At 35.8% G+C, this 26,508-nt stretch overlaps 1 protein-coding gene across 4 annotated transcripts in view; it reads right to left on the minus strand.

The window, feature by feature from the left end:
* Window positions 1-3,126: 3,126 nt before the first annotated feature.
* Window positions 3,127-26,508, minus strand: part of LOC114031700 (tetratricopeptide repeat protein 39C) — a 112,418-nt gene continuing 89,036 nt past the window's right edge. For all 4 annotated transcript variants that reach the window (XM_027846853.1, XM_027846854.1, XM_027846855.1 and 1 more), the window contains 8 exons: window positions 24,720-24,813; window positions 22,453-22,560; window positions 20,698-20,807; window positions 17,961-18,084; window positions 11,921-12,018; window positions 6,266-6,370; window positions 4,776-4,814; window positions 3,127-3,878 (listed from right to left, as the gene is read on the minus strand). In XM_027846853.1, the coding sequence (XP_027702654.1) occupies window positions 3,789-3,878; window positions 4,776-4,814; window positions 6,266-6,370; window positions 11,921-12,018; window positions 17,961-18,084; window positions 20,698-20,807; window positions 22,453-22,560; window positions 24,720-24,813 (768 nt within the window). In that variant the 3' untranslated portion in view covers window positions 3,127-3,788. The remainder of the gene's footprint in view (window positions 3,879-4,775; window positions 4,815-6,265; window positions 6,371-11,920; window positions 12,019-17,960; window positions 18,085-20,697; window positions 20,808-22,452; window positions 22,561-24,719; window positions 24,814-26,508) is intronic.

Raw genomic sequence — 26,508 nt, forward strand, 5'->3', positions numbered from 1 at the left:
TCTCAAGGCAAGCCATTGTATTAAGTGATATGAAGGGCAGCGAGGTAGTGCCATAGTGCAGAGTGCCAGGCCAGGAATCGGGGAGACTCATCTTCCTGAGTTCAAATCTGGCCTCACACACTTACTGGCTGTGTGACCCTAGGCAAGACACCTAATCCCATTTGCCTCAGTTTCCTCATCTGTAAAATGAGCTGGAGAAGGAAATGGCAAATCACTCCAGCATCTTTGCCAACAAAATCTCAAATGGGTTCACTAAGAGTTGGACACAACTGAAATGACTGAACAACTTATAGGGAAGTTATCTTGACAGCAAGTCTAAATTGGCCTGTTGGCACCTTCTGAGACTGCTCCTGTTTTTGTTCCCTGTGGCCAAACAGAACAAGTCTAAAGGGCAGATTTATCAAATCCCTGAAGACAGCAATCATCCCCTTGTGCTTTCTATCCTCCAGGCCGACCCAGTTCCTTCAACTGACACACACAAACTCACTCACATAGTGATGACTGAACACAATACAGGTAATTCCAAAGGAATGGATTCTTAGCTACGAGGAAAGCCATTTTTAATTATTTACTTCAGGATTGCCTTAGGGAGCAAATTTTTTTTTTTTGGTTTTTACAGCAAAGTTTGAAAAAAAAAGCCACTAGTTTGTGTTTTCTTTTCTTTTTTACTTGGCAGAAATATAAAAGTGCAAGTTCTATAAATTATTTACTTTTACAATACACCACAATAAATATTCTAATTTTCAGTTACATCTAAAAATTCTTTTTCTTAAAACTCAGTAGGAGACATAGCCATAGTGAGCTAAAAATAAAGATGCCTGATCTTTTATTAAAGATAAAATCTTGAGAATATTGGTTAGCAAGATGCAGATTCTATTATTGCTACTAGCTCATGCCTCCGAGTCTTCCAAATTATAAAAACATATGCAGATTACATTATATATATTTGATATTGTTCTCATCACAGGCATAATCTAATATAAAAGGATATTTGACGTTTATAAACTGGAGATGCTCCAAAGAATCTCCCAAAGTAGGGAGAGGTGGCAGAAACAAAAAAACAATAAAAACCCAAAATAATACACATATATAGTCTGTCCCATTTAAGTGATTATTTCCTGAATTAGCAGGGGCAAGGGGAAGCAAATTTACACAAAAATGAATTACAATGCAGATCACAATCATAGTAAACACAGTGGGTAAATCACAGCACACAGGCTAGAAAGTCCTGTTCTAAATCATATCAATTCAAAGCACTTACTCAACTTCTTGAAGAAAATACAGCCTTCAGTTGTTCTAAATGAACAACATATTTATACTGTGCTCTAGTGATGAGTGTCTTTCATATCTCTCCCCTAATGTTAACATAAAAGAGTAAATTGGGATGACTGGCAAGAATGGCCCATTTTTAAACCTAGACCTGAAATATTAAAGTTACTATAGGTGAGGAAGAGTGTGAACAGTCTCTCAGAGTGAACTGTGCTTGATTTTAAAAGGAACAAAAAGCAAATAAAAAGGTAAAAATAAATCCAGCTACCTTTAAAACTACTCCTAAATCACAGGGCTTATGAATAATCTTTACATAATGAATAATAGGGTTATCAATATTTTTGCCTGACGTGACAATTTAAGTACAGCTCAACACCAAAGCAAGAATTGCACTCAAAATGATCCTTAAACACATAGAGAGATGTTTAATATGTTAAATTGAATAGCTACACATACTAGTGGTTAGAAGAGAACAAAAACTGCATTATGATACATTCTAAAGATTCACAATTTTTCCCTCCATGAAGCCCAGAAAAACCAGGGAATTCAAGTGCAACCCATTAAATTTTTCAGAAGAGGTCACTCAGCCATCTTGATGGAAGTCCCCCAACATTTCTATTCAGAAAACATTTATTTAGCTTCTGAATCTAATCACTTATCAAATGGGACAGCCCAATCTTTTTTTCCCTGGTGTCTAGACCAATGCAGGATGGATTTCCTGAATCAAGTAGGTCTGGAAAAACACTTTGGTAAATTAGTCCACTAAAAAGTGGCCAGTAACAGATGAGGAAACATCTGATGATTGCTTAGCCAGAGTAAGGAATAACAACTATTTTCAAAGAAGTTACCATTACTTTCATTTCCTCATAAATTAATCTCAAGAGTTTATTAAAAGTTCACCAATATTCTGGTCAATTTCTCCCCTTTTGTGAACTTTGAAAAGCAACATAAAAATGTTACTATTGCACAAGACTACTGGTTCTCAGCGCAAAGACTACATGAGGAAATGAATCCTCTAAAGGGATGTCTAGCGTTAAGTCATGAGAAATCATACTTAGGAAGTACTTCAGATTTGTTCAAATCAAAGGTAGTCATGGTAGAAGTGAGCAAAACAAAAAAAAAATGAGTAAAGCTGACTGAGGAATTTAGATATGTTAATACCATAGGTGTAATGTACTGTGCATGGTGGTTAAGTTGGGTAACATTAAAAAATCAGGAATAAGGGAACTTAAACCTGACTTTGAACTACCTTATTACAATATTTAATAATTTAAAGATAGGGCCACAGGGGAAAAATAGGTCAATCTTAACATCTAACCCAGAAAATCATTATTTAATTGAATATTGCAAGTTAGCCTCCTTCCTCTCCCCAAACTCATGTTAAAACACAAAACAAAAAAAACAAAACAAAACAAAAAACTGTAATAAGAAACCTAATTGAAGGACTCCAAAACTAAGGATTTAAGTAATTTCATAATTTGTCACAGAAAAGTTGAAAAATCCTATAACTTAAATACTAAATATCCAGTTTTTAGAATAAATTAAGTTAGCTAAATAGCTACAGTCCTGGCTAAATAATTAATTTCTGTTTCCCTCATTTTTTTGGTTGTCTTGAGAAAAAAAAATTCTGGTCCTTGCTATTCTAAAAAATACTGAAATAATCTGGAGAGATAATTATTTTAAATTACATCATCTGAGCTAAAAGAGTATGTGGCTTTTTTTCCAAAGAAAAAACACAGATGGGGCAGCTAGATGGCGCAGTGGATAGAGCCTTGGCCCTGAAGTTAGGAGGACCCGAGTTCAAATCTGGCCTCGGACAAAATAGCTGACACTAGCTGTGTGACCCTGGGCAAGTCACTTAACCCCAATTGCCTTAAAAAAAAAGCCACAGAGGTCTAAGTTATATATACTTTTTTTCCCCAATAAAAGAGTATTGGGTTGGTATGATAATTGTACCAGGAGACCCTGCTCCATCATTAACTCACTGTACAACCTGGATCAAGTCAAAAATCTCCCCGGGCTTGTGACTTGTCATCTGTAATACTGGGATAATATTGTTTTCATATGTCACAGGAACATTGTAAGGATAAAGTAAAAAGATTGGAAAGTGTTTTTATTGTTTGAAAGCACAATACAAATGGTGGTGATATGATTATTCATTTTACTTTTTATAATACAATTGTTAATATGATCAAGTCAAATGTGTGCTTATAATAATTTTTTCCTGAATAATTACAGGTCAACTATATTTAGCTTGACAAACAAAAATTAAAATGAAAAAACCTAAATCGTTTGAACAAGGTCACTTAACCCTCTCACCAGCTGACTTTTTTTTTTAATTATTTGTTTAAGAAGAGAAGATTTTTAATGTGTCAGCCCAACTCCAAAAAATGTATCTCTGGCACAGGTGGTTTTCAGAAGAAAAGCTGAAGCTGATCTTCCCAACAGCTCTATCCTCTGCATGGGTTTTAAAGTGCAGAAAACTGTGTGGCGTGGGATAAATCAAGACTTCTGGTCTGTCACTGAGGTACCACTTCCCTCAAAGAGGCTAAGGCTGCGTGGATGCGGACATGTAATCTGTTTTCAAAATCGTAGCCAGTGAATTCCTCCTGTAAGAACAAACATAATTACTGAATGTTAGTTAAAATATTACAAAATGCTACAGTCTGTCACAATGATTTTTGTATCCTCAGAAGTAAAATGCACAATTCTTTAACTAATTAAAATGTTAAGAACATTCCATTACTTATCACCCAGAAGACTCAAATTAAGTACACACTTTACAAATTTCATATGTAAATACTAAGAATGTTCACTTATGATGAAAATCCCCCATACTGGCCCCAGAATTAGTCTTAAGTGATGCTCCATGTAAAAGAATATTATAAAGTGTTAGTTACAAAAATAATGTAGCTATAAAGCCAAATGATACTCTTTTACCTTAAAGAATAGATACATTTAAAGATTTAAGCATTAAGACTACACCACACTGACAAAAAATACAAAGTTGTCTATTTAAAAAATATATTGGTAGTAGGGCAGCTAGGTGGTGCAGTGGATACAGTACTGGTCCTGGAGTCAGGAGGACCTGAGTTCAAATGTTGACTATAGGCACTAACTAGCTGTGTGACCCTGGGCAAGTCACTTAACCCCAACTGCCTCCAAAATAAAACAAAACAAAACAAAAAGATACACATACTACCAAATATATATATGTGTGTATATATATATGTGTGTGTGTGTGTGTGTGTGTGTGTATACACTCACACACACATATGTACATATATAAGTACATAAAATTAGTATATAAAAATACATTAATAGTACCAGGAAGCTCTTGAATGATAAGTGCTCACTGTATTAGTCTCTATCATTCCCCCCCCCCACCTTTAAATAACAACTTTCTGAAAACTTTTAACACTCAATTTTGAACTGAAAAATACATTTTTATCTTTCAGGAAGGAAAAAGAAAGAGTGGGAATAACTAGTTGGGTTAGTGTTTTTACCTTTGCTTGTAAAAGCAGAGTTCTACCTCTCGCCATGGTCTATAAAAGTGAAAAAAGCTATTAATAATCCTTCAAGTTGAAAAAGAGAAAACATAAATTTTAATTAGAGCAAAAAAACATGTTAACTGAAAATGTACTTAAAGTGGAGCAGTTAACATGCTTGGATCCAAATGGCACAGAATAAGATGCTTAAAAGTGTTTCAACTATTAAAAATAATACATTGCATTAAGAATGAAATGCAATTGTCAAGTAAGCATACAAGTTTTTTTAAGTCTTCTATACATACTCTGACAGCAATTATTTAACCCTCAGGTGGTTTTATTGTTTATTTTTAATTTAGAACCTTTATATAAAGATCACTATTAGTCTAAATTCATAGTAAAAAGAGGTTGGATCGATTGCTCATACAAATTAAATGAAACTTTTCTAATATGATAATATAAGAAATCAGTTGATAAATAATTTTCATACTCCCCAAGATTATTGCTTAAAAGGACATAGTTGAATTAAAAAAAAAACCCAAAACTTGACTACAAATGGCTTAGAGCCCTAGTGACTACTGAGGCATTCTAAACATTATTAATAATACTCAACAGTTCTATTTTAAATTCAGGAATTGCTTTCTTTTAATGAGACAGATCAGAGGATATGAAAAATCATTATTATTAAATAGGCTAGGACTGGTCTTATGAAAACAGCATTAGGAGTCAAGATCATTGTGATAAAGACTATAAACAATAAGAAAAGAAGTAAGATTTCATTCTACCTCCCCAAATTTATAGAATTTTTATCTAAACTTTACATTTAAAATATTTCCTTAAATGAAACACCCTCCAGTAAGATAATTGTTAGGATTATAATTCAAGTTAGGAAAAAGAGGACCAGTGCTTTTGTGCTACCGTAGTTTAATTTATAGAATCTACTTATTAAAGAAGCAACTGAATTTACTGAAGATAAGTATTCATTAAATCACTTAATATGTAATTAACTTTCTAAAAGAATATACCCCAGTTATGTACCAACTAAAGATAGAGATAATTAGGGTAATACAAGTTGGGTTTGCAGGGTCTAAAACTGTCCCCCCCCCAAATTCTATACAGAGTTAGAATTCACAGGTGATACTACCTCAAAGTGGACTACCATTGTCCAAAGAGTGTTATTTATCATTGTAATTCCAAAGAAGATGTATACCTAGTTTGAAATGAGCAAATAAGAAATTATTTCTTATTTCTAAACAGTAGATTCTTGGGAGTTTGGAGAAAGGAAAATCACTAGCCATTACTGAGAACTAAAATTTAATGGAGCAATTAAGAGATCCCCTGATGTAAATTTTAAAGTAAAATATAAGTACCTAAATTCAAGAAAACAAATGGAATAGGTATCCCCTTATAACTTAAGAAAATTAATTTATTTCAAATAAAGGCTGCTTTAGCTCTGTCCCTTTGCACATTTTCACTTACGTTAATTTATACAAAGTATATTATCTTACCTCTGGGTTACCCAATAGGAGACAGCCAAGTTCATAACATGCATATGGTTGAACATATAAATTATTCTGACGGCACAACTCATCTTTGACAGCTCTCTGAAAGAACTGTAAGTAAAATAAATGTTATTTAGGTTAATTAATTTTTACATTTATAGCTAAACAAAAATTTCCCTTGGATCTGGTTTTCTCTCTTCATTCTATGAGTTTCTGGATTTCTTCTTATTTCTTTTACTTCTAGCTTGACTCACCTTGAGCTCTCCACTGCCTTCTTTCTCAATGCTTGTTTCAAAGCCTTGACATTTTCATCTCCTTTTCTACCAAGTTCCTTCATGCAAAATATACGTACTGTAGTGCCTATTCCTTGGCTGCTCACAGGTTTTGCAATATTTAGGGATGGAAGTGTGTAAGGGCTTGGAGAGACTGTGACTTGTCCAAGGTAATACAGGTGTAGAAAAGAGAGCCAGGACCAGAAACCAAGTTCTCTGACTCCAAATTGAGTGTTATTTCCACTAAATCAATCTTCCTCCTATCTTTGTAGGTTACACACTTACTTCCAACTCAGGACAGAGCAACTCAGTAATCATCTGTCTTGGTATATCAAATACTTTGTCAGAATTAAAATACTTCGAAATTTCAACGTATCCATGACATAATCACCATTGAAGCAAATTGGTAGCACAGTAATTAGAGCACTGGACCTATAGTCAGGAAGACCAAAGTTCAAATCCAGCTTCATGTACTTACTAGTGAGCTGTGTGACACTAGGCAACTCACTTAACCTCTGTTTGCCTCAGTTTCCTCAACTACAAAAATGGGAATAATAACATCATCTACCTTGGAGAGTTGTTGTGAAGATCAAATGAAATGATATTTGTAAAGTACTTAGCATAGTGCCTGGCATACAGCAGATGCAATTCAGACTTTATTCACTTAGTTACAAGTTCTTGACCACCTTTCTTTATGATAATAATGACAATACATGACTTGTGAAATCATTTAATATATTCCCTTCTTTCAGATATCAAACCTTTAATGTTCCTGAATTAGATCCCCTCAAGAATGTATTTCTACTATATGTACTTTGAACTGACCTCTCTTTCCTTTCTGCAATTTGCTCTTATAACACAACGGGACCCGAGGTGAGTGCAAATGTGATGAATCCACTGTCATCAATGATAAAGTTATTCTGTTACAAAACTGCTAAAAAATCTGTTCCATTATTTATGTGTGTTGCCTTCCCTCCAACTTTGTGTAAAAATGCTCTTGAAATGGGCTGACATTATTGGGTCTCACCAAGATTTCTGCAGACTCATTTCTTTTGCCCATTGCCTTTTGATTTTTTGTGAGGTGATACTGTTCATAATCTTCTACCAACATTTTGCAAACAAGTTTATATTATGAATCTAGGGTTACCTTTGGCTAATATGTCTTTTCATTTGGCATAGAGAACAAATGTTTGTTGTCGAAGAAAATTTCTAGGTTACATTTCATAATGGTTAACAACTGCTTTATAAGTATTAAACTTTTTTACAACATGGTGATAGTCTATATCAATGTTTTCCCCCCAGCTTTGAATGATTATTGTTTGTACAAAGAGATGGAGCTGTTATAATTGCATGTAACGTCTCATCATTTTTGTCTTTCTAATGTGATACTGACTTCTACCTTTGCTAATCATTGGTCTAACAGCAAACAAACAACTGATTCAGAAAGGACTTCTACATCACTAACTATCGCCTTCTTGTCTGTTATGATAAAAATCAATTTCATTTTTTGTGATGTTCATCCAGAAACTTCCATATACCTTCTTAAAGAAAGAATTCAAAATATATAGGAATGAAGTTTCTGATAAAAAGCCTCTGGCCTCATTACGCTTCCTCCAGCAGTATGCCAACTTGGTCACTGTACAAGAAATCACACTTAAGAGTACTAAAAATTAAGTTAGTTCATTGTTGTTACTGTTGAGTTGTTTTAGTCGTGTCTGACTTTGTGACCCCATTGGATGTTTTCTTGCCAAGATACTGGAGTGGTTTGCCATTTCCTTCTCCAGTTTATTTGGTAGATGAGGAAACTGATGCAAACAGGGCTAAGTGATTTGCCCAGGGTCACGCAGCTAGTAAGTGTCTGAAGCCAGATTTGAACTCAGGAACATAAATCTTCCTGACTAGGCCTGTTTTTACAGACAATCTAAACGTTGCAAGTTTAGCGCCCTCTATTGCCTTTTTGTCTTCTCTGTTAACAGCAGTGTAGAAACAAAAGGGTACCATAAAATACTGACAGCCATTTTGTAGTTTTCTGTTTTCCGGACTGCCACAGAAAACGAAGTCTTAACAGCTACAAACTTTAGTACTCTACTATCTGGTCTAAAATATAACCATTTGAATCCATGTATTAATTTCAGCTCAAACTCACATTAAGATTAATTTAAAGAGTGTATTACATAGGTTTAATAGATAAGAATTTAAAGTCCAAGCTGATGGCATTGAACATTAACTCTACCTGGGAATGATCTCATTTAATGTTAGGAGTCATAGCTTAGAAAAACTAAAATAAAGTCTGAAAAATATTTTCATAGCTCTATTTAAAAAAACACGTGTTGTGTTTATCTATAGCAGCGATACATTCTCTTTTATCAACAACTATCCCATCTCAAACAATGACTCTACAATCTCTACATGTACAGTCAAGCAAAACAAATTTCCACACTGGCCATGTCCAAAAACAAATGTCTCATCCTCAAACAGGCCTTGCAGTCCTTCAACTCTCTATCAGGAGATGGATGGCATGTTTCATCATGAGTCCTCTGGAATCATGATTGGTCATTACATTGATCAAAACTCCTAATTCTTTCAAAACTGTTTGTCTTTACCATATTATTGTCTTTGTATAAATTATTCTCCTGGTTCTGTTCACTTCACTCTGCATAAGATCAGATAAGGTTTCTTGCAATGTTTCTCTGAACCCAGACCCCCTATCATTTCTTTCTTTTAATTTTTTGGTGAGGCAATTGGGGTTAAGTGACTTGCCCAGAGTCACACAGTTAGTGAGTGTTATGTGTCTGAGGCCGAATTTGATCTCAGGTCCTCCTAACTCCAGGGCCGGTGCTCTACCCACTGCACCACCTAGCCGCCCTCCTTATCATTTCTTACAATACAGCAGCATTCTATCACACATAGTCTATAACTTGTTCAGTCATTCCCTGGTTTATGGCATCCTCATTTTTTGCTACCTCAAAAAGTGCTATAAATATTTTTGTACATTCTTAGAGTTTGTTTTGCCTAGGAATAATCCCTCCCTCTAATTCCTCCTCACCTCTTCTCCCCCTTTCCTCCTATTTCCTTGCTGAGTGAAATGAATTGCTGTAATCCACTGCGTGTGTATTCTCTTATACTTTAGCCCATTCAGATTTAGAGTGAAGCTGAAGTGTCGGCTCCCCCTTGTTTGTATAGATGTCTACTTGTACACCCTGATTATTCGAGATAATTTCTCTTAACCTTCCTTTTCTCCCCTCTACCCCCCCTCCCCGCCCCGAGTGTATTCCTCTTCCTCTCTCTTTCCTTTCTTCTCTTAAGATCATCAAGACATAACAGAACCACTCCTAGGCCTTGTCTACTAGACTCCGTCTTTGCCCCAGGGATGTTCAGAGAGTACACATGGATCGTCCTTCCATATTAGCATGTAAGCAGTTTATCCTTGTTTAATGCTGTTATCATTGTTCATTCATGTTTATCTTTTTATGTTTCTCTTGACTCTTCTCTTGAACAAACTTCAGAGTTTCTACACGGCTCTGCTCTTTTCATTAGGAATGCTGAAAGTCTTCTATTTCATGAAAGGGTAACTTTTGCCCTATAGTTTTATACTCGATATTTCTGGCTAAATTATTCTTGGCTTACAAGAATATCTTTTGCCTTCTGGGCTACTATATTCTAACTTCCCTGGCCCTTGAAAGTGATGGCTGCTAAATCAAGTATGATCCTGACTGTGCCTCCTCAGTATTTGAATTTTTTCTTTCTGGCTGCTCGCACTATTTTTTTTTCTTTGACTGGAAGCTCTAGATTTTGGCTATAACATTCCTTGGAGTTTTCTTTTTGGGGTTTCTTTCAGGAGGTGACAGGTGGATTCTTTTTATTTCCATTTTGTCGTCTGATTCTAAGAGATCTGGTAAACTTTCTTTAAGATTTCTTGAAATGGGGGGCAGCTAGGTGGCGCAGTGGATACAGCACTGGCCCTGAAGTCATGAGATCCTGAGTTCAAATCCAACGTCGGACCAAACACTCGACACTTACTAGCTGTGTGACCCTGGGCGAGTCACTTAACCTCAATTGCCTAAAAACAAACAAACAAACAAACAAAAAACAAAACAAAACAAAAAAAGATTTCTTGAAATGGGATGTCAAGGCTCTTGCTTTAGTAGTGGTATTCAGGCAGTCTAATGATTCTTAAATTTTTCTTCTCCTTGATCTGTTTTCCAGGTCTTTTGTTTTTGCTACGAGATACTTACATTTTCTTCTATTATTCTAGTCTCTTACTATGTTTTAATATTTCTTATTATCTCACAGAATCACTGGCTTCTACTTTGGCGCATTCTAATTTTCAGGGAGTTTGTTGCTTGGGCAACGTTTATTATACCTTTTGTGCCAAGCTGTTAATTCCCTTTCTAATTCTTTCTTCTATAGCTGTTGTTTTTCAACTTTTTCATTTGGTGTTCTCATTTTATTAACTAAAAACATTAACTTCTTTTTTTTTTTAACTTTTGCTTGATTTCTTCTAGGTCTAGTAATTCTAGCTGAATCTGTGACCAAGCTGTATTTTTCTTTGAGGTTTTGTTTATAGATGTTTTTAAGCCATTCTCTTCTGAGTTTGCATCTTGAGTTTCCCTGTCACCATAGTAGTTTTTAATAGTGGGATTTTTTTTTTGCTTGCTAATTCTTCCAGCCTACCTCCTGACTCTGAACTTAATGTTAAGACTAGGAGCTGTGCACTTCAGGACGGAAGGTGTGGGCTTGTCCTATTGCTGGTTTCTTGGGGTATTGAGTGTTGTGCTGTTCTTGTATCTTAGGGATAGCTCAGGCTGGGGACCTGCAAGCTTTCTGTGCTTGCAAAGTGGCCCGATTCAGGGTAAAGTCTGATTTCTGTCCCCTGGTCTGAGGCCTGCATGTTCCTGACCTGAGCAAGAATTTAGTTCTGAGCAAGAGTAGATGCTGCTGGATTCTGCTCCTCTCAGCCTGCTGAGAAGCTCTGCTGGTTTGGGGTAATGGAGCTGCAGCATCTCCTGCTTACTCTGGAGGAAAGCCACAGGTACTCTCTACGTAAGATCTGTAATCCAGAACTAGAAAGCGGGCAACAAAGTTGCCAGAACTTCCAGTACAGGTGTTACTCATAAGGTATTGTTTTTAATAAAGCTTAAATTACAGCATTTGAAGGACATTTTTTACCATCAGTTATAAATGTCAGGAAGACTAGAGGCTCTATACACACACACACACAAACACATACACACACACACACACGCACGCATATGCACATGCACGCACAGCCTGTGTAGTGGTGGTATAGTTTTTTAAAATACTTCATTTTCTACTATTCCTAAGCACACATTAAAATGTTTTTCAAGACTTATTTTCTTTAGCTATGTCAGAAACATTCGCAAATTACCTGAATAGCATCTTCGGAATTTCCCAAGCATTTATGTATGGCACCAAGAAGCAAATTTTTTAATCCAACAGCAGACGAATCATCGACTTCATGGCAAGCTTGGAGAGATGAGAAGGAGATTACAGGAGGAAGGATAACGAAGAACTTAATTATCATCAATACTTCTAAGCAAATACTTCATCTTTTCAGCTTGCCTGTCAAGCTTATGTTTCTGAACCTCAAACTTTGTCCCTTGACATATAGATATTTTAAGAGTTAAACAAAAATGCTATTGCTGAACTTAACCTGATGAACATAAAGCTTTAATTCATTCATTCAATAATTATTTGTTAAGTATTTAACTATGTGCAAGAGGCATCTATGGTGATAGAAAGAGAAAGATATGGTTCCTACCTTCAAAGAATTATAGTCCAGCAAAGGGGTTAACACAAGTGCACAATTAACAATGTAAAATGTAGTAAATTCCATAAGAAATGCATGAAGTTTTACAGGAGTTCAGAGGATAGAGACAACATTTCTGGCTTGAACAGAGAGGAAGAGCAAGGGAAGTTTCATGGCAGCTGTGACATTTAAGCTGAACCATGAAGGATCATAAGATTACAAACTCAAGGGATCTTAGAGGCTGCTGAATTCTACCCTTTCATTTTATAGTTGAGGAAAGCGAAGGTGCAAGAAGTGACTTTCCCAGGGTGAGGGCTGTGAAGTGTCTGAGGTGGCATCTGAACTCAAGTCCTCCTGTCTTGATGAAGGCCAGATGGACAGGACTACAGTAGACAAAGATGACCAAAAGAAATTTCTAGACAGAGGGACAGGGTGAACAATGGCAGAAGGGCGCAAGGCACACCTGAGAAATAATGTGCACTCTAGCTACAAAGTAGGAATTCATGAATTCCTGCTTTATGGGAGGTAAGGCTGTAAAGGTAGGCTTGCATGCCTCGCAAGCTAAAGAGTTTGAATTTTTCTATAAATGGAGGTAATCTATCAACATTTTTCAACAGGGAAGTCAAAGCCAGAGGATCATGGATTTAAAGCTGGAAAGGATTTAGCCCAATCTTCCCCATTTTACAGGTAGAGAAACTAACACCCAGTGAGGTTAAGGAACTTGCGCAAGATAATATAAGCAGTAAGCAGCAGAAACTATATTAAAATTCAGGTCTTGTGACTAGTTCATCATTTTCTCTAGGGTACTGGAGTGGTATAATTAGGAAGATGGATCTAGTTATCAGGTATAAAATGGACTAGAAGGAAATAAGACTGGTAGGGTAGCAGGATGAGCAGTTTAGAAGGCTAGTAGAATAGTTGGTCTAGCAAGAGGAAAGAAGAACCTGAACTAAAAAGAGGATGGTGGTGATATGAAGTGAGGACAGCTTCAAGAGATGGCTGATGAATGGAAAGAATAAGGGTGAAGAACCCAAAATACCTCAGATTCCAAGCCTTAGGGACTAGGAAAATGGTACTATCATCAATATATAGAGAGAAGTCAGGGGAAGTAAAAAGTTTTTGGGAAGGACACCTTTCATTTTGGACATGTTAATTTTGAAGTTCTGATAAAGTATCCACAGATGGAAATATCCAGCAAAAAACTGGAAGGAAACATGGTACTGAACATGGAACCCATGTCAGGGCTGGAGATAAAAATTTTGAAGTCAACCATGTAGAAATGATAGTTGAAGTCAGGAAGTGGATGCAATACAGGAAGGGATAGATTTGAAGGGAACAGCTACATTTAGGGATAGGAGGAGAATGAAATGTTAAAGAAGGATAAAGAAGAAGAGTAGGGAGAAAGATAGGAAGAGAACTCATATAATAATAACATCATGGAAGCCAAGGAATAAAATGCCAACACCTCTATTTGGCTTTTAAAGTGCTTTCCAATCTTGTTCCATCCTACCTTTCTAGGCTTATTGTACATTATTACTATCTTTTGCATACTTCACACTCTAGCCAAACTGGCCTACTATTTCCAGACTCTTGTACAGTTTTTCTTCCATGCCTGGAACACACTTTCCTCTTCATTTCCAATTTGGAGAAATCCAAGTTTTTCTTAAAAGCTCAGCTCTTGCAGCTTCCAACAGGAAGCCCAATCCTTCCAGATGCTAATACTCTGTCCCTGGGAAATTACTTTGTATTTACTTTTTGATTGGCTATATATATGTTGTTTACCTTTGTCCTCCAAACAAAATGCAAGTTTCTTGAGGTCAGGAATTCCTTAGTTTTTAGCTGTATCTCTAACTCCTGGTATAGTACTTGGCATATAATGGGTGTTTAATGAATTCCTGGATAAATTAATAAGTGAAGACTTTATCAAAGAGACAGGTGAAAATCACTTGTGATCTCTGAGAAGCAGTTTTAGTTGAGTGGTGATAGCAGAAGTCTGAGAAATAAAGGAGCACATGGGTGATGAGGAAGGGAAGGTAGCTAAGTGCAGACTACTCTGAAAAACCTAGTAGTGAAAGGAAGAAGATGGTCAAGTAAATCAAGATGATAGGGAAGGATTTTTTTAATAGAAGAAACATGAGAATGTTTATATAGAGAGGGGAGTCAGAAAGAAATCAGTTCAAAAGAAGAAACTGAAGGGACAAAGAATAAAGGGATGACTGATGGGGTAACTCTAGGCACTGTAAAGAGATTTTACCCTAAGGATCGCTATCATCTAAAAAAGACAAAGGACCATTAAAAGGTCATGGTCTTTACCCCTTAGGATCTCATCATCTAATACAGACAAAGTATCATTAAAAAGCAAAAATGTGCTGTATATAACACAGTCTAGATAAATTTTCAAAGCAAATAGAAAAGTAGGTGTTTCTAATACACATAGTAATTAAACATGATGCTTTGGAATGATTATAAGGGAGGGTACCAGGAACTGGGCAGAGAATGCAGCTATCATTTAAAATTTATCAAGAATTACCTTCTGGAACAGGTACATTTCAGACTATGCTGAAGAAAATTGGGGTGTTGACATTCTCAGGTACCATCTCATCCATAAAGACTTTCCTAGACCTTTTCCCTATCCCAAATGATTTCTCTTTGAATACTAGGAAATTGTGCTAGAACACTATAGTTCTTTCCTTTACCCTTTACCTCCAACACACTAACACCCTATGTTGTATTATATTTTGTGTAACCAATATCTCCTGTTAAACTGTAGGCTACACAATGGCAGAGATTGTGCCATTTTTCACCTTTGTATCCTCAAGGTTTGGTAGTAGGTACTTGAAGGTGTTTACTGAAATGAAATTAAAGGTAATGGGGAGGTTTCTTCATGGTCTTGGGTAGAGACTAAAAATTTGTCAGAGAAGCAAAGGAAAGAGGAGTATGGCAGAGGGAACCGGACAGGAAAGAGGCAGAGATGATAGATGTTGGGAGATTGAGGGTTACAAAAAGGAAGGGATCAAAAGAGAGGATCACATCCTTAATTCTGATGAAGTTCTGATGTGACAAGTGCTGGAGGATCACTGGAAGCTTCTGAAGAGCATGTGAGTGATGAAGGATATGCTACAAAAAAGATTCGGGATACAAGGCTCTCTTTATCTTCTGAGCTTAGGGCAAGGCAAAATATCTAATTAGAAATGCCCTATAGACAGAATTAAATGAAGGAGAAGAGAAGTGCAGGTAGTCACAGTTTAACACTGTAGAGAAAATAGGAGTCCCAGAATTATTATATTTGATGAGACTCAAGAAACACACAGTCCATTTGAAAATAGGCAATAACCAATTTTTTAAAAAGTTTATTTTTAAAAGAAAAGAATTATTTAGTAAACTAAGTAATTCAATTATGGCATCTATCTGAAGAAATTTCAAAAAGTTCTGTGTCCTTTAAGATAGTTGGTCAATTATGTTATTCTAGTGAACTTTAGTAAATTAAATTCCCAAACCTGTCTAGGTAGCTCAGAAATTTGTTTTGCAATCTCCTTTTGCTCTAATTTGACTAAAGATATAAAATATAGATCCATCAGTGATCTCAGAAAATCATTACCCTTTAGCTTTCTTTTCTCCAGACTAAACAATGCTAACACTTCACTATTTTCTTATAATAATCTTTCAATTATTTTGTTACTCTTCTCTGGTGTTTATCCAGTTTCCCCCAAATCTCCTTAAAATATTGAACTCAAAACCAGAAGTTATATTGTATGTGGTTTGCCCAGTTCTCAGTATCAGTTCTAGATATTACATTATTACATTATGAGAAGGTCTCTGGACCACACTGACTTTTTAAGCCAGAATTACTTTACTGAATCACATGTACTCATGTTCAGATTAAGACTTCACTAACAATAGTAGGTATGACACATTGAAGAGAATACTAGACTTCAAAGAAGATGCTTACCACAAACATGAACTTAATTTAAGTCTTCGTTTCACTTAAGTAGCGAGGTGGGTGGCACCATGGAGACAATGCTGGGCCTGGAGTCAGGAAGACCTGAATTCAAAATCCAGTCTCTAATACTTCCTGTGCGTCCCTGGACAACCAACTTAATTTCTGTCTGCCTCAGTTCCTCCAACAGTAAAGTGGGGATAAAATCCACCTTGCCGGATTGTTGTAAGGATCAAATGAGATATTTGTAAAGCACCTGACACATAGTAGGTGCTTAATAAATGCTTCTTTTCTTCCTTTCAAATGGGGATAATATAGTATCTCTTGTATTAACCTCACAGAGTTGTGTATAAATGTGCTTTATAAACCTTAAAGTGTTCTTTAAATATCAATTATTATTTCAACTGTAAGTTAAGTATGTCCATCTCGTACATTTATTGTTCATTTTCCCTTTAGTGAACTTATCCAGCAATTTTTCCCTAATAAAATTAAATTTAAACACGACCACCAAATGTCCTTATAATCACTGATAGCTTCTACTGGGTGGATATTTTTAAGGACTCCATGTTTTCTTTATTTTATAAGGTGTGACTATAATAAAGCAGTATGACACATTCTTAAACAAACATACAGAACTTGTACCTGAGTAGCTATGAACTTATTTCAATGATACTGTCAATACTCGAAACAATTTTTGGAATCCCATTTTTGGAAATATCTTCAGAGCCAGTTCATGAGCCACATAAGGGAAAGGACTAAGCATTTATATAGCAGCAGCTATGTGCCAAGCTTTTTACAAACATTATCTCATTTAGTCTTTACAACAACCTTGCTTCTTAAGAAGGTAGGGTTACACATTCAGGAAGTCTCTGAGGCCCAGCACCACATCATAAGAAAATCAATCTCAATACTTTTGGTCACCACTTTTTTTTTTTAATGAAAAACAATTTTCATCCAGGTTGAGTACCGACTTTATTCATCAGATTTAGTCCCAGGTGACTTTGAGCTGCTTCTGAAAATCAAATGCACCCTCAAAGGCAGAGATGCGTCATCGCTGAAGCTACTCCAAAGAGTAAGCCGCAGGCTCACAAGGAGATTCCAGAATGGACAGTGGCAGCATAACTGGACCGAGGCTAGAACCTTTTAGGGTTCTTTGAAGATCACCTGTCATCTGGATGTCTAAGTTCTAGTATATTTCTTTTTTTTCAAATCCATCTCATTTTGCAGTAAAACTTCTGGAGCTCTAATTTAAGTGAGCTACCACCCACAAGAAAGATAATTCAAAGTCATTTTTTAATTTACAAACAAAAACAAAACATCAAAAAAACAATGCTACATTTTAAAGTCTGATCTGTTCCTTTTTAATTCATGTGAAGTATTTTACATACTAAGATATCCAGTAATTGAATGTAATAACATATCTGTGTCCTGTTTACTTAATAGATGGACAGAAAAATATGGATGAATAACAAATCCCCATATAATTGATTACGAATACATCTGTAGTAAATAAAATTATTTTGCCACCATGTATTTCTGATAATACATGTATGTCTTATCTTTATATCCTAATTTCTTCTGCTGCTTGTTATTAAATGTTCTTAGCAACCATATCTTTTATCTAAGAAAAACATCTTTGTCCTGTCTGAATCACATTGGGTTAATAACAAAAAAAAACACCATCACTGGAAAAACAAAGCAAGAAATAAATCAGTCTTTTACCTTGGCTCATTCTCTGTAGGTTGGGAAAGGAACAGTTTGGAAGGGCTTTCCACAAATACAGCACTTCAATGGATGCTAGCACACAGAGCTCTTTGGTAGGTATTTGCTTACGAAATCTCTCTGCCTGTAAATTGTAAATAATGAATCATAATAGCTAGCATTTATACAGCACTTCAAGGTTTGCAAGTGCTTTCCAAATGTGATCTGATTTTATAAGCACAACAACCTTAGAGGTAGGTGCTGTTATTAACATCCATTTTACAGATAGAGACACTGAGGCAGACTTAGGCTAAGTAATCAGATCTTAAACTAGAGGTTAGAGAATCCCTAGGGAGAAAGACTCTCTTTTCCCATGCCTGGCAGCTCTGTCATTCAGTCTCTGAAACATATCCTATCCGCTAAGTCACCTACTCCTAGCCTTTTATACATTCACCAATAGTTTGGTTTTTCCATAGTGTTCAATTGTGCTCCATTAAACACTGGGGGCATCTCTGATGACTTGGGGTGAAATTCTCCATATTTTAGGTATATTAGCTTGCCCAAGTAGCTTCATCCTCAACAACAAAAGAAATATGTCCACTACTAGGAAGAGTCTGACGCATTCCTGAGGAATGGGACAATGGAAAAATGCTGAACCTCATTATAATGTGTGGACAGAAAAAGATAAGTAATTAAAGCTTCAGGCTCCAGGAACCAAATTCCCCCCCCCCACTTTTTTTTTTTCCTGGAAGAGGAAATGGGTAACCAGTGGGAATTGTCAACCTGCATCTGAGCCTGAGAAGTGAATAAAAGATCACCAACAGAGGACTGCTGAAATGGGCTGTTTTGGGAAAATGGTTATAATACTTTAAAGTAGGTTTCCCACTTAGGGAGAGATTTGGTTTTAATGTACAGTCAATTCTCAGCTTTCACAAAGGTCACATTCCTAGTATATGGTAAAAAAGTAAACAACACAAATGTTGATACATTAAACCTATAGGAAATAGGGGGTTAAGTTCCTGCAACCACCAAAAACTGTGATCTTTCATTAGAGATTGCTGAAAATACACTTTTTTGCATACAATTCTTTATATCAAAACATTAATTCTGATAATGTGTACTTTTCCTAACACATGAAATAACCCATAAAATACAGTATACAAAATAAAACTGGTAACATGAAAAACTTTTTTCTCACTAGTAATTCCCTAGAATTCTGTGACCATTTGTACTAACTTCTAAAAAATAAAAACCAAACCTTAATTTGAGACAATATTAAGTTTTCATAACATGTGAAATCTAGAGTACCATAAATACTTTCCTCTTTTTTGCAGATATAATGAATCATCCATTCATTAACACCAAACTCATGGCTGACAGCAGCTGTGCACATTCTGGCATGAAGTTTACCTAACCTCTTTATTTTCTCACTAAGCTTCATCACTGACTTTGCACACCTGGGCTTAGAGCCCAAAGGACTTGCACTACTCTTTAGAGGCATAATTGCAACATAAAACTTGAGTTTTAAAGGTAAACAATGAAAATATGCAATGAATGCAGAGGACGCTCTTTACAACAGTGGGGTAAACGAGGACCAGTGAAACACCTAGTATGATAACAGCTGTTCCACCAACCTGAGCCTCTCATTTTTCTCCATTGCACATAGTCAGGAATGTGCATAGTAGCCAACATGAAAGTGAAAATAAGGTTACTAAGAAAATCACGTGAATGCTTGAAGCTGTGAAAATTAAACATGCGATGTTGAGGACTGACTGTAGTAAGGACATTATTATAAATCAATGTTCATTAAGGTAACTTTGTACAGGATATCTTGTACTTAATTCATGCTCAGCACGAGTAATAGTCACGCTAATAATTTTAAATCTAATGAATTTGCATCTTTACAATATTTTAAAGGATTTTGCTTTGACATCCTAAATGCATGCAAATCTGCCTCATTTATACCTGACACCCTATCAAGATATGGAAATTTTAGGAATGTAAATGAAAAAGGAAGTAACATTAACTCATAAAATATTCAGAACCCTACTAGATAATGAGATTTTTTAATGGGATCTTTGAAGTTGGATTTTTTTTTGATCTTATGATTTTATTGAATTTTAAAATTTTATTCAATTCCATTATTTGCAGCTATATCCTCATATAAATTCTAATCCATGCTAAACTATTTCATTAAATTACCTTTCTTTCAAATCTAATAAATTTAAAACAAGAAAAAAGTACAAAATAAATTTTAAGTATCACATAACCCAAGATAATTCAACTAAATTAATATCTAATTTGGGAGGTAGCTCCTTAGAATGCAGCCTTCTTTGGTCAGCCATTCTGGCCTACTCTTATTTCTCTAAAGTCAAAATCTGAATGTTCTTTGGGCTCTCCAATTTTGAAAACCATGTACCTGTTACCTCTTTCCCAGCATTTGCCAACCCTTCCTCCAATCTTTAGATAGATTATCTGTAGACAACTTGACGGTACGCTGTTCCTTGGGGCTCCCGATATTGATGTGGGATTTAGTGTACATATCTGATAAGCTTAGCCCATGAAAGCTCAAAATTCTCCAGTCCAAGGGATACACTATCCTCAGCCTCTCCTGTAGGCAGGATTACAGGCATGGGCCTCCACGCCCAGCTAATGTTACTAGCTTTCAATATAATTATGTACTGCCTCCCCAAAAGTAATATTGGTTATACATGATGATAACCATCAAATGCCAGATATAATATCAGTTTTAAGGTACCTTTTTGACTGAGAATTGCTCAATTTGGTTGTTTTTCCTTTTGAAAAGCCTCTGTACTTCTTTGAATACGACCTGTGCCCCATCCATATCACCAGTGGCTCCCTGGCAAACTGTAAATCACAACAACATTTTTTAGAATATCAGAAGAGGTAACTGAGGGAAGCCAACATTTATCACATCCTGCATACATCATAGAAGAAAAAACAAAAGCAAATATTTTTAGAGAGAAGACAAATGTTTAAGAAAAGGGCTGCAACATTCTGAGCTCAAATGCTGCTAAATTATCTTCCCTGATTGTATCCTATCATATTTTGGCTTTTTCATTATTATTTGTGTATTTGCCTTACTTGCCCCATGAGATTATAAAATTTTGAGGGCAGAGACCACCTTGTACACCTTTTTCATCTTACATAGGAATAGGACATGGACCTGTGATCACACTGGCACAGGGAACTCCCTGAAGAGACAGCTCCTACAGCCAATCCAGGCTGGCATTTTCTCCATAACTTTTAGTCTCAGAGAGCTGCCTAGCACACTGAGAGGTTAATGTGACTTGCCTATGGTCACATAGCTAGTATGTCAAAGGCAAGATTTGATGCCAGGTCTTCCTGGCTCTGGGACTGGTTCTCCACACTTTCCTTTTCATAGAACCTAACACAGCGCCTTGTCATAAGCCTGTGGGCCTGGGCCTCTGTATGTCTCCGATGCCACTGGTATTAACACAGACTCAGGAAGGCAGGATAATAGACCTGGATAGGAGGCACAAAATAAATGCTTGCTGAAGCAATATCCTATTGTCAAACACAAACTGTTTACACTACATTTGAGTTTATTTCCTGGGTCTATGCTCAGTGAAGATGGTAAATACATTGTATTGGTCTATGGATAATTTTAAAATTACCAAATTACCCTACAGCATTTCCTTCTCTTGGATAAACAAACCCAGTTCATTTAACTTCTACTAATAAGACTCACTTTCCAACCTTTAAATATGCCGACACATGGAAGGCACTAAATTACTTGCTGATTAATTTTCTTCTCTGAGCCCCTGCAAATTCTGCATATTGCCTAAAGCATGTACCATATTATAACTATACAAGTTAATAGTTTGTAAACATGAGTCAATAGTACATAAAAGTGACTGTTCTTTTGGGATAACAATAAACAAACAAACACATAAATGCACTTGAACTGCAGAAAGGAATAATGCCCTCCCAACAACAAGGCTGATGAGAGATTGTCTATATATTAAGATATCCATAATACACAAAACTACATCTCACAATTAACTGCATTTCACTTTTAAGGGTGGAAAGGAGAAGTGGCATCCTGTGAAAGTCAAATATACCATAGAAGGAAATATTTGAAAGCAATGTTAAAAGTAACCTTATATTATGTGGGATAATAATGAACCTCCATAATTTTAATCTCAAGTGATAAGCTTGCAGAATAGACTATTACTTGTAGGTTTACAGCATGTACAGTAGTTTAATTTTTAAACATATTCTTTTTATTAAACCACATTCATGACATCTGCCTGGAATGATCTGCATGAAAGCTTGCAGAAAACTAGATAATCTCTTAGGCTCGCTTCTAATTTAAAATTACAGAATTATAACATTATGTATCAGATGGTAGATTAGTTGCCAGCTGTAGCTTTTCCCCCACTAGGAGGCAACATTTCTCTACTTGTGCTTATCTGTAAAGCCACACAATACTGAACTCACTCATGCCAGACAAAAGACCCTTACTCACCTGCAGTTAAATACGCATAATAGCACTGAGACCACCTTGACTCATTTTTGAGTCTTTCAAAGGAATTGAAAGCATCTTTAAAGTTCAGTTCTATCATACTGCACCAACCTACAAAAGAAATACTTTTAATTATCACTGAAAAGTAACGAGTTTTACAGAACCATCTTTTTTTAACTACAGAACTCTGAACAACTGATCTGCTGTTTCCATCTTCTGCCATCAGAAGTGTGCAATCTTAAAACTTGAAGTAATAACTTCCTTATCCCCCAAAAAAACATTTAATGTGAAAGTTATAAATAAGGCAAAGCACTTCTTGATTTCAGGATCACATCAAGCATAGTAGGGAATGATTTAAAGATTTCTAGGAAAACATAGTAGTTTCCCTTGTCTCACTCTCAGACTTGGATCAGTCAAACAGTGAAAGCACAAATATATAGGTATATATTCATAGAAATGTAGGATACGAACAATTCACTGAATACAAAGTGTTCCCTATTAATATAAATAGAAGACTATAAAAACAAATGTGCATATCAATATATATGTTCTGGTGCTTACATTAACAACATTTTATGCAATGAATTAAAGCAGGCTTTCAAATATTGCCACCACCTTGAAGAGTATTATCCAAAGTGTCAATTCCAAAGATGCTTAAAGCATTTTTCTGATTCATGGTATGAATTTTCAATTATCATATGAAATAGAACAACCAGGCAGAACCTTCTTAATAGATGAAGAAAATACGTGCAAAAGGCTAAAGTGACTTGCTTAACATTTTTTTAATAAGATAGCTGTGGAGCTACTAAAGGAACTCAATTCCATTAGAGTGTCCTGATAAGGATTAATATCTGTTATGCTAATAATAAGACCTACAAAAGGAATTTTATTCCTAATGGTTAGCTATAGGAATGGTTAGAGGTATCTTCAAATAAAAAGACTTGTGCATTCAGCTCTTGTAGAATTCAACATCAGGTTCTCGCATTGGCTTAGATACGAAGCCTATGTATTTTGTAAGCAAGTCTTGAATCAACTAATTACCCCCAAATTCTGAGAGCACAGTGAGGTTTTAATTCATGCTACTACAAAGGCATGATCTAGATCCAAAAAAATCTTGAGTAGGGGTAAAAAAGAAACGTGTCATTTCAATCAATTTCATTAGTTCACATTTCAGTGCTGCTTTATACCCTTTAAATTTCAGCAAAATGCAGATTATATCACATTAAATTTCAGAAAACTGCAGATGACTTTAACATTTTTTATTGTTATATTTAATCATTTTCGGTTTTTATTACAAGGACATTTCAAAATTTAATATCAATTACTGAATAATTTTGAGTATCTGGGTTACTCTCAATTTGGTTTTTAATCACAGGCAAGAAATCATTTGTACTTGCACTTTGGAATGAGAAAGCAGCTACATAATGAATGTTATGCCAAAAGCACACCAATAAAGGATTCTAGGAAAAGTGACCAAAAGGCCATATCAAAGCTTCCCCCCCCTCAATTAGGAGTATCTTATTGAGAAATATTGACCTTTAGTTGAAAAGATTCTTGGTTAAAGTGCTGAAAAGATTTGTTTGCTTTGTTTATTTATTATTTTTCTGTTGATAAGTAATTGTGCTTGGGTAAGGAATTATATAATGGAGTGGATAAGTGTTTTAATTTTCTGTCTAGTATTATAATCAATTTGAATTTTTTTTGGTCTTATTTATTTTTAGTATTCATTTTTTAAGTTTTTTTAAAGTTTAAAGTTTTAAAGTTTTTTAGTTTCCAAATTTTCTCTCTCACTTAAGCCTATCCCCCACCCACTGAGAAGGCAAGCTATACGATACCCATTATACATGGGAAGTCATGCAAAACAAATATTTTCTTTAAAAAAAAAAGCCACACCAACTACAAAGTGCTGGAGGATTGAAAAAGGGCAAGGAAGGAGGATGCAACGCAAATGAACAACTTATTTCAAATGTTTGTTTTATAAACTCATTTAAAGCAAATAAGTAGATGTTGTAAGTGAACCTTGAACAATTAGATTTTTTACTTTAATACTCATTTTCTCATGACCTTTACAATTAAAACAACAGTATCTTAGAGTAGTGATATGAAGCCAGGCTAGAAAAGCCCCTTATTATTACATCTTCTGCTAGCTCTGTGATACCCCTTGTTATTAGATAAGATAGGAAACATACACAGCTTGAAATACATTAAGGAGGATGCAGACACCAACAGAGATATCCTAGGACAGCAAGAAGCATGAACTTTATATTTACCAATTTCATAGAGACAGACATGTTGAATTTCTCGCTGATCTACCGCAAGTTCCAGAGCCATATGGAAAGAAGTCAAGGCACTGTTGATCTGACACTAAGGAAAAAACAAACAAACAGAAACAAAACCCACAAAATTGAATTAACTTCTACTATCTCAAATCGTATCTGAAATAGATATCATCATAACGCAAAGCTGTCAAAGCTGCTGCCATCAACTACTGACAAAGTAAAATTTCTTGAAATGTCTTCTCTACCATCTAAATTCTGCATACATTTCAGAACATAATTCCAGTCTGACTTCTCCATGAAGCATATTCTTACTGCTAGAGTACCCAAAGATTTTCCCATTTCCTGAGCGTTTTAGGGTACTCATGATGACCAATTACAGAGGAGTTTGCCATTGTCACGGACGCTGCCCGGCACAAAGGCCAAATCGAAGATGGCTTCCCCAAAGGCCATGAGGCTCTCCAGAAGCTCTGATTGTGGATGATATTTTGCTAATTACATCAAGCTCTGGATTACTATAAGGTCTCATCAGTGAATGCTACAACCACTAAAAATGGACTGAGGTACCAATATACACCTGAAAAAGGAAGCAGATGAGCCTGTTACTGCTCAGATTATGACACATTGTTAGCCGGATTGGCAGATGGGAAGCCCCACTGATCTAGTCTGTGAGCAAACATCGTGACTTTCCCCATCGTGGTCTCGACATATCACAGGGTTGGCATAAGAAATTAAATGGGAATTTTGGGGGAGTTCTGAGGAACCTGCAGAGGACACAGAAAAAGTTTAGAAACTGAGAAATCTATAAAATATATGTGAAGCATTATATAGTATCAACGTATTTTATCTTTTAATACCATAATTCAGACTTCTTCTCTGATACAAAGGGGGGGCCAAAAAATTTAATGTGAATTTTCCAGATTGTTGGGGCACCATGTCCCAAACCCCCTTGATGTAGAAGGGATAATTGCATATCCTGGGCAGAAATTACAAAGAGAAATCAAGCTGGGCTGCACTGCATCTGGGAAACTGGGTAGCTCTTTCAATGGTCCCAAAAATTGTTCCCTGCTACAAAAGCCTATCTTTTTAAAGTTAATATTCTTCAGGATATGTTATATGATTATAAACCATGAAATATCTCAATGTCAGAGGAATTAAAATTTTAAGTGACCCAAAGGACAATGGAAAAAAAGACACATAGTTATGTGTGAGTGGATCGAAGCACAGTTTAGATGAGGATTTGCTCATAAAATGTTGTGGAAAGGAGGTGGATTAGTAACGTAGGCAGCTAAGTGATACAACCAAGAGTCAGGAAGACCTGAGTCCAAATATGGCCTCAGACACTCACTGTGTGACCCTGAGCAAGGGTCATTTAATCTCTATCTGCTTCAGTTTCCTCATTTGTAAAAGAAGGATAAAATAGAACCTACTGCCTGGGTTGCAGTGAAGGGAAAAAATGAATTAACATGTACAGAACTTTGCAAACCCCAAAGTACTATGTAAATGCTAGTTATTACTAGTGTGAGCGAAGGAAAAATCCACGGCCCAAATCCAACAGTGGCATTCATGAAATGTGAAAAAGAAACAAAGATGCCTTCCAAAGCACTAAATAACCTTGGAGGGCCTATGGAAAGACAAGGACAAACATTAAGCAAGAAAGTAAAGCTGAGCTGTGACTACTTGTGAAGGAAGGGCATGCACTGATGAACACACAGACAGAGAGCTGAAAAGGCACCTCAGAACCATCTAGCGTGGAGGTCTTTAAAATCTGGGATCCACTGAC

Source organism: Vombatus ursinus, unplaced genomic scaffold (assembly GCF_900497805.2).
Source record: "Vombatus ursinus unplaced genomic scaffold, bare-nosed wombat genome assembly UNPS02015255.1, whole genome shotgun sequence".
Classification (NCBI taxonomy): domain Eukaryota; kingdom Metazoa; phylum Chordata; class Mammalia; order Diprotodontia; family Vombatidae; genus Vombatus; species Vombatus ursinus.